The sequence below is a fragment of the Solanum pennellii genome, chromosome 4, assembly GCF_001406875.1.
Source record: "Solanum pennellii chromosome 4, SPENNV200".
Classification (NCBI taxonomy): domain Eukaryota; kingdom Viridiplantae; phylum Streptophyta; class Magnoliopsida; order Solanales; family Solanaceae; genus Solanum; species Solanum pennellii.
The window spans coordinates 61,925,151-61,934,307 of NC_028640.1; the positions used below are offsets into that span (position 1 = coordinate 61,925,151).

Genomic DNA, 9,157 nt, shown 5'->3' on the forward strand with positions numbered 1-9,157 from the left:
TGTATATATATATATATATATATATATATATGAACCTGTCACCATTCTCAAAAAAAATCAAGGAAAAAGAAAGTGTATTCTGTCAATTGCTTGTAATTGTTTTTGGTCTGGTGTGAATTAATAATTCAGCTGGTTTACGGATCATGCCTAGCCTGTAAGCATTCATATCATTCTTGTCTATTTGTATGTCAAAGGTCAAGGACCCTTGTTGTTTGGTACAACAGAGATATTATTAAAATTCACACTACTGTGAATCCTGAATATGACCTTGATTGCCTCTGAACAACACACCTTTACCTGCCTAAAATGATGTGAAATGACTGCTCACTATAATCTTAGTGTAGTATATTATGAAAAGTAGGTATAAAAGAATGGTTTTTTTGTTCTTGATTGTTGATGATGATATGGAACGGTTCTACACTTGTTGACTTCTTCCTTTTTACACTTGAGCGTGGTTTCCTTTTACACTTGTAAATCTGCATATTTATTGTGTTTCATGGCTTTTAGGTTTTCATTTCTAGATTAATGTGTTTTCAGTTGAGTACATATTATGCATTTTTCTACTGAATGTGTTTAATAGGTACTTTGAGGGTCAGTTTACGCAATTATCCGAAGTAGAGACAGAAGATACATTGGAGACTCCTCAAGTCAATGTAACTGAAGCTGCACAGGAGGTAATCTTATTTGATCTAACTTTGCAGTTTGTACTTTAGGTTATTGGCTTCCCTTTTATCCCTTGGGTGTCCTAAAGTTGCAAAAAAATTATATCATTGTACCCTTTTAAGACAGTGTTAAATCATAATATTATTTCTCATTGAATCTGTGTCTTTCTTCGTATTGATGTGGTTTGTCTCCAGACCACTGTCTAGTGCGTTCATTGTGTTAACTCTTGTGATTAATCATTTGCTGTAATATGGCAAATGGGATGGTTGCAAAGTCTAGAAATACTTCTATGTGGGATTAGATCATTTGCTTGCTTTTTGTTACTGAATTCAAACCACCTTCCTTGCAGGTATCTTTGCTTGAAGAAAATATAAGACCAAGAACAGATCTTCCTCCATTGCTTGTTCCTTTAGGTGAAAGACGGCCTGAAAGGCTCCATTACCTTGGTGTCTCATTTGGACTTACATTGGATCTCTTCCGCTTTTGGAGAAAACATAAGTTTGCTCCATTTTTCATAGGCAATGCCCCGGTAAGTCTAAGAGTCCTCTGTTCCTTCAGTTATTTTTAGATGTTTGCAGTTGAGGATTAGTGATCAACATGTGATTGGATGAATCAGAATAGTGTAACCGGCGAGTACACATGCATGGTCTTGAAGGCATTGAAGAATGATGATGTTAAAGCTGCTGAATCAGATGAGTGGGGCTTTTATGGTCCCCTTTACCAAGGTGATAAGTTGTTTTTGTCCTCCTTGATTTTTTTTTAGCTTATCATCGGAAGGAACTGGAAGGAGAATGGAAGAAGATCTTTTGTCATGATAAAGAGGAACTCAAATGTTACAATTCCTAATATATGTTTGTCAGCATTCATGCATTGTTATAGAGTAGTGACTTCATATTACAATCAACTTTTGGAATTATGAAAAATTTCAGTGAGGAGGTGAAATTTGTCCTTGGGATTCTGGTCCAAAATATGGAGAAAACAGAGATACAAGTTCCATATTTTGCCGTCACACTTTTATCTTCCCCCTTTGTATCCACATCCTATCAAACAAGTTGCAGTTATTGTAGTAACATGTATTTATTCTATTACTTTTTTCTATAATTTTAGAGTTGTTGTCAATACCTATTTTGATATTGATGTTGTTTATAACATTGTCAGTATACAAGAAAAGGTTAGTTGAACTGTTGGGTTCTACCTACCAGAAGATGAATTACAAGCTTGCTATGAGGTAAGAATGTATATTTTGATGGTTAGTTATATGTGTGCCTCTTTATATATGCTTATGATGGCCATAATCGTGCAGTGTCTTTGATCCAAAGATCAACTTTGTGGAGCAGGACCCTGCTTCAAGTGAATTGTCAAACTCCATGAAGTTTGTTCTGAACCCTGATGAGATGAAGATGCTTGAAGCTTACTCAAATAGCCTTATTGACTACCCCTTGGTAAGTTCTGAGTTAATGATTTATGAGGAAATATGTTAATACTAAATAGCGAAGCAAGATCCTTTGTGTTACAGTTTATACTTGTCGAAATGGGTAAGTGGACAAACGTGCTGTATGAACTGTCTATTAAGAAAAAGGCTAAGAGTGCTTTGAGCCTACTCAAATAACCTTATGGACTTACTGGTTAGATCTCAATTAGTGATGGGAATGAAAATATGTTATCTGGAGAAGAGATAGAAGATTTTTGTTGGTGCTACTATCTTGTTATGCTAGATGTATGTTTCAATATCAACAATCATATAGAGATTGTACTTTAGACAAACATTGTGGTCTACATGCCTGAAAAACTTGAATCACTGACAAGAGCTTGAAGTTGGCATTTTCGAATTTCAAGCATCATAACCAACTGGAGTTCACTTTTACGCAAATCTGGTGAATGATTTGGTGAACTCCTGCTACCATCTGCTCTTAAAAGATGTTGATATCTGGTCCCTATGTGGATTAAAAACTCGAATTGGTGCACATTACTTTTGACAAGAACAACATGGTTCAAGTGTAAATGAAATACTCATATTGGTACTTTTGACAAACAAGAAAATTCTGAACAAAAAATGACAAGTGAAATATGTCAGTTATATTTCTTTATAAATAACAAGGGCATGATTTTCCTCTTCTTTGTCTGTTTGTCTAGGTGTTCAACAAGAAAGTTCTGAACCAAAAATGACAAGTGAAATATGTCAGATATATTTCTTTATAAATAACAAGGGCATGATTTTCCTTTTCTTGTCTGTTTGTGTTTAGGTGTTCAGTAATAAAGGTTGAAGTTCTATTTGATAAATTGGAAGAAAATCCAATAATTAAACATTTGATATCTAATTATTTTTCGTTAAGTGGCTTGTTCTCCGGTTCCTAGAATTATAAAGATGGCTAATAGGAAAAGGGAAAGAACTGAGGGATAAAAAGGATGTGCTGCTCAACAACAAACCCTTCAAAAGTGACTGTTATTTTGTGTGTAGACACTGTTCCATTATTTCCTAGTGCAAGCATTGTTCGAATATCTCAGAAGTGCCTGATATTTGTTTATTATTCAAATTGATTATTTGCATGAAATTTTTACACAGATTCGAGATGTTGCTCAAAAACTTGCGCGTGAGTACTTTTTGGAGCATTTGCCAGTTTCACTTTCATATGTCCAGGCTTCCATATTGCTTTGCTATGGCCTGCAACACAAAGACATCTCTGAAATAGAGGTTTGCTGCTTGCTAGTCTTTATTTTGAATAGGTTATTCTGTACTATCAGGTTTTGTTAATGCTGCTAATTGTCCTTCATCACATCCAAACTAAATAAGATATTTCATCCAATGAACTCCATTGCTTCGAGTTTACTCTTTTCAATTTTATTTTACAGGTAGAAATGAATTTGGAAAGGCAACAAGTATTGTCCTTTTTCATGAAAACCATGAAGAGGCTTTTCAAATACCTGCATAATCTAAAATCAAAAGAATTTTCATCAACTGCATCTCGGCTTAAAGCGGTAAGCAGATAAGTTACTTATTTCACTCTCCAAACGTCCTATGATGCTATGACAAAGAGAAACTAATAATGTGATAAATATCTGCATGCATCGTCATACTATGAGTGACTAGGCAACAGAAAGAGAGTCTGACACTTCTCATGTTAGTTTGTCTCAAGAAGTGACCAATTTTGTTTCATCAAATAGCAGCATTTGAGGCACTGTAACTGCTTGTCTGCTGTTCATCTATCATCGCTGAAGATTAATGGAGGCACTTTTTTTCCTTCTTGTTTTCAGATTACATTGGAACCACATCTGATATCTGTTGATGAAGATCTCAATGATGCTGCAAAAAAAGTTCAGGTTTGAATTTACTTGCTTTGGTCTCTGCAAGTTCTCCCATTTGGAAAAATATATACTTACCTAAGATCATATCTAGGATGACATGAAAGCCAAGACAACGGAAGGTTTGTTGGACCCAGAGCTATTTCAGCAATTCGCTATAGTAGACAGAGAGGCTGATTTTGAAAGTGCTCTCCAGAATGGCGGTGGGAAGATAAGTTCTGGTGGTGTAGTTAGTGTAAAATCCAACAAAAGCAAGTTGGAGAAGAAGCACTCCAAGCCAGAGAGTGAAAACAGTGACAAGAAAAGACACAAAAACAACTCCGGATCCAAATCACACAAGAAGAGGAAGGGTTAATCGTGTTCACGTAACAACTTTTACCCTCCTTTCCTTTCCTTAAGGCCTGCTTAGGAGACTTCTCCACCGTGGAGGAGTAGATCAAGATAATACGTATCTTACATCATATTATTTTCTTAATCGCAACCATCATCACTATTTATGCAATCATTTATAGGTCCAATTTTGTCATAGTTTCTTTGCAGAAGTACAATTTTCTTAGAATGTTTTTTATCAGCTATGTTATAGGTTAAAGCACTTCTTTTTTTCGTCCATTATATATCATCATTTTTCTGCACCAATCTTATATCAAGTTTTTAGCAATTGTTCTATAAGGAGTTTGATTTGTTTCATGAAGAAGTTCAGATTTCTTACTTATGCGTAAATAGTACATATATTCTGTTATTGAGGAATTTTAGTCGATTCATTGGTTGACCATCCGAATTTTCATAATACAGATAACTTTAAGAGTTTCAATCCCACACCTTGTGATCTCTTCTCACAATTGCATCTATTTATTCTTTTTATTTTACCTCAAGAACTGCCATAATCATGTGTCTATTTGCCTTTTCCCTTAACTGTATCCATATTTCTTTGTAGACAAATAAAATTACTGAATAAACATAACTGTTGATGCAATTTCAACATTAAATTTAAAACCTAAAAACCTCTGAAATTGTAGTTCAATTTAACAAAGTAGGCTTTGTTTATTCATCAAAGAAAGGAATTTCTAAGTAAGATATAAACAATAGTGAAAATTATGGAAGTACCAAATAAAACAATAAATAAAGAATTAGAAGAAGAAACAGGTAAATTAACATGAACATCCTCCTCTTTGCTGCTCAATTCCTGATACAGATTCTGGTATTCTTTGGAGTTGACTGAGAAAAAAAAGAGAACAGTAGATGAGTGAGTTGATCGTATGATAAGTAGTCTTTACTTTCAATTCGAAGGTTGTGAGTTCGGATCAAAAGAGAGAAGAGGAAAAAAAATAAAAATAAAATATCAATTTAAATTGTCTATGTACACATCAATTACTCACCAATGAGAAGGCATTTCTTCATCTAATGATGCCTGCCAGCTGGAGTAAATTAACATGACAAATGTCAAAATTACAAGAAAACACAAAAAACATCGATAATAATTATTAGTGCTCTCAATTTTGAGCCCTGAGTATGAAATTTCTTTTGGTAGAAAAGTTGCCCCTCAATGGATCCTATCTGTGCGAATTTAAATTAACTGAATTTTAATGTTAATACTGAACATCAAATATAGTAGAAAAAGAAAACAATTTATGATAGGTTTATCACAGAATTATGATGGATTTGTGATGGTTTTATGGCGAATTCATAAATTTGTGAGTTATTCTATTCTTTTCGTACGTAATTTTTGTGATGCTCGAATTTGTCACAAAATTATGATGGATAGTCAAGGTGTGTTTGGTACGGAGGAAGAAACATTTTTTGATTTAATTTTTCTATGTTCTGTCGGTCAAAACTTGATGGGGACATATTTATTCTGAAGGAAAACATGTTCCTTAAAAAATGAGGAAATTATCTTTTTTGATGAAAGTTGGGAAAAAGAAATTTCACAAGTAACATTTCACGTCGTATCTTTCCCACCCTGCAACACACTCCCAACCCCACCGGTGATAATATTTATTTAGATTATACTTACATGTTGTGATCATCTTCATTGGCCAGGGCAAGTTGTGCAGCACACAAAAATGCAGCATCAACATTATAATCCTCCTTAGCTGAGGTCATAAAGTTTTGTATATTTCCTCTACAACCACACCATTCCCTTGCTTGCTTCTCTGAAACCTGTCATTGGATTTCTTTAATTAAAAAATGACGTATATATGCTGACAGTTTAAAGAAATTTTCTACTATTAATGTACATAGTATGAAGGAGAGTCTTCGAGTAACAATAAAATTGCTTATATATATGTGATTTGTATATGTTACAAATTCTAGCTAAGAAATCAACAATTGATGCTTGCATCAAAATAGGCTAGCTGTCTAGATCACATTTCATTGGGTGCGGGCATGCAACCCCTCTGTGGATCCAATGTTAAGATAGAATGCTTTGTGCATTGAAGTTTGAACTACTTTTTTCGGGAAAATGCACAAGTACCCTCTCAATCTATGTCCAAAATTTTATAGACACACTTATACTATACTAAGGTCCTATTACCCTCCATGAATTTATTTTATAATAATTTCTATCCCTTTTCGGCTTACGTGACACTAGTTTGAAAAAAAAAGTCAATCAACGTTGGGCCCACAAGAGTGTCACGTAGGACGAAAAGGGATAGAAAATTATTAATAAATAAGTTCAGGGGGTTAATATAACCTCAGTATAATATAAGTGTGTCTATGAAATTTCGAATATAAGTACTCGTGCATTATCCCACTTTTTTCTAATCAGTGCATGTGACCTGCCTTATCTTCCTAATTCCTAATTTTACTTTATATTTACATTTATATATGCTATTTTTTAAAAAACATAAATTGATATTGAAGGAAATTATTTAACAAAAATGAATGAACATAAAAACTTACTATCTCAGTGCTGCCATATTCCAAGTCTACTTTGTTACCAATCAAGACAAATGGGAATTTTTCAGGCTCTGTTAGGTCTGCCTGGAATCACTCACATACTAACAAAATTACTATTTTGAATTAATCAATTAAATAAAAAAAATGCCAAATATCAACTTGAAAAGGAGGTCATAATATATAAATTAACAAATTGACCCGCAACATAACAACAATAACAATAACAATAACAAGAACAATAACATACTTTGTGTAATCTCAGAATGTGGAGTTTGGAGAATCTGTTTCAAATTATATAGTATATGAATTATAATTTTTGACCTATATATGTCGTATAATTTTTCGATGAAGGGTGTTCAATTGATCATCCTGGACTATATATGGCTACTTCACTAGATAGACCCTCAACTCAAGGAAAAAAAAGAAGCACAGAAATGGAAAAAGTCGTGAGAAAATACTATCAAATTAATTGATTGAGATCACCTGTTTGATAAATTCTTCATGCCAATGTTGAAGAGTCTCAAATGACTTAGGCACATTCACATCATATACAAGAATGCAACAATCTGCTCCTCTATAAAATGCAACACCAAGACTATGAAACCTTTCTTGCCCTGCTGTGTCCCATATCTACCAAAACAAATTCAAAAAAAATTAACTTAGGATCAAAATATTCAATATTTGACTTTTTGTAATCCGGGGCGGAGTCAGATGGTCAGAAGGGTTCATCTGAATTTCCTTTGCTAGAAAGTCGTCATACTATATATACAACGTCAATTTTTTTTATGTATATATAATAGATGATGAACCTGATCGACCACCATAATCAATTTTATAGAACAAAGTCACTTACTTGCAATGTGACTACTCTTTCACCAATCTCTAGTTCTTTAGTAGCAAAATCAGCTCCAATTGTTGCCTTATATTGTTCCCTAAACTTCTTGAAAACATATCTATAATTGTAGTTAATGAAACCACAAATTGCAAAAGAAACTTGACTAAATAATACCTTACTCCATCACATTTTGTCATCTCTACCTAGAATATAATACTTTTGAGAAAATGTCCTCTTCCCATTTGTACAAATAAAATAATAAATAAAATAAAAATCACTTAAAACATTATAAAATGTATTATCACCCAATTAATAAATCTTGACTCCGTCACCGAATATAATGAAATGAAAAAGTCTATGCCATGTGATGGATACTGGTTCACCAAAGATGTTTTTCCCACCCTGAGAATACAAACATGTTAAAGTGTTAGAAGAAGAATAAGAACAATTTAATGACTTAATTAAAATCTCGAACTCATAAACTTTATATTCTGATTCTGCTTATGCTTGAAAATAGCAAAAAGGATAAAAAGGATAGTGAAAGTTCTTACCCACAATCACCAAGAACAATGACTTTGAGCAAACTTCTTAGTGGTTGGGACATGTTTCAAGAAACAACTTGTTACTTTGTAGTATAGTTTGAAATGATGTCTTTATTTTTGTTTTTGAAGAAACTTTGTTATAAAGATTATTTTCTTCTGGAGGGAACCAAAGATATAGGGAGAATTAAGTGGTGGACATGTTCAAAAGATATAGGTGTGGCCATTTGTGTTTCTACAATTCCTTTTCTTTGTTTTGTTTACTCTTTTATATCTATGTTCTTTATGGTTTTTGTATATGAAGAAAGGAAATTTAATTGGCAATGAAAAATCGATGCTGATTATGATGAGATAAATAAGATCTTTTTATCTTTAATCAGAAATATCGAGTTCAAATCTTGAATATGAAAAAATTCTATTAGGGAGCTCATTCCCTTAACTAAGGCTTACAGAGAGTGAATCTGAATTAATCGTGAAAAAATAATTTTTTAAAAAAATTGGAAATGGAAGCTTATTCATTGACCAAAAAGATTTTTGCCAGCAAAACTTTTGTTTTTATGATTTGTTGGTTGTTAATGGAATGAGTCTTTCTAGCTCTTTGATGATTATTTAATTTAATTTTTTTCAAGGGATAGTGGATCCCATGTAAAGTGTTGACCTTGGATTTAGGTGATTTTGAATTTTGCATAATTTTTGCATTATTAGTTCTTAATCAAGAGAAGTTGATGACTTCAATATTGTTTTCTTTACGAAGCAAAATATTTTTATGAAATACATTTTTTAATATAATAAATGAGTTATTTATTCATTTATTTGTATTTTATATATATAAATAAAGATCATTATTTTAATAGTATTTATATATAATTGAACATGAAAATAGAAAATATTTCCATATCAAACCCACCCTAATTAGTCTTTTTCA

At 32.7% G+C, this 9,157-nt stretch overlaps 2 protein-coding genes across 2 annotated transcripts in view; one reads left to right on the forward strand and one right to left on the reverse strand.

The window, feature by feature from the left end:
- LOC107018035 (RNA cytidine acetyltransferase 2-like) overlaps window positions 1-4,629 on the forward strand; it is a 16,970-nt gene extending 12,341 nt beyond the window's left edge. The window contains exons 18-26 of the mRNA XM_015218379.2: window positions 581-674; window positions 1,013-1,192; window positions 1,280-1,388; window positions 1,822-1,891; window positions 1,967-2,105; window positions 3,227-3,355; window positions 3,514-3,639; window positions 3,916-3,981; window positions 4,058-4,629. Of these exons, the coding sequence (XP_015073865.1) occupies window positions 581-674; window positions 1,013-1,192; window positions 1,280-1,388; window positions 1,822-1,891; window positions 1,967-2,105; window positions 3,227-3,355; window positions 3,514-3,639; window positions 3,916-3,981; window positions 4,058-4,318 (1,174 nt within the window). The 3' untranslated portion in view covers window positions 4,319-4,629. The remainder of the gene's footprint in view (window positions 1-580; window positions 675-1,012; window positions 1,193-1,279; window positions 1,389-1,821; window positions 1,892-1,966; window positions 2,106-3,226; window positions 3,356-3,513; window positions 3,640-3,915; window positions 3,982-4,057) is intronic.
- A 333-nt stretch (window positions 4,630-4,962) lies between these two features.
- On the reverse strand, window positions 4,963-8,507 carry LOC107016075 (ras-related protein Rab7-like). Its single transcript, XM_015216553.2, has 8 exons — window positions 8,245-8,507; window positions 8,069-8,095; window positions 7,712-7,811; window positions 7,342-7,488; window positions 6,862-6,942; window positions 5,975-6,120; window positions 5,340-5,378; window positions 4,963-5,178 (listed from the first exon to the last, which is right to left on the reverse strand). The coding sequence occupies exons 1-8, from the start codon at window positions 8,295-8,297 to the stop codon at window positions 5,112-5,114; spliced, it is 660 nt and encodes a 219-aa protein (XP_015072039.1). The 5' UTR covers window positions 8,298-8,507; the 3' UTR covers window positions 4,963-5,111.
- Between the last annotated feature and the right edge of the window lie 650 nt (window positions 8,508-9,157).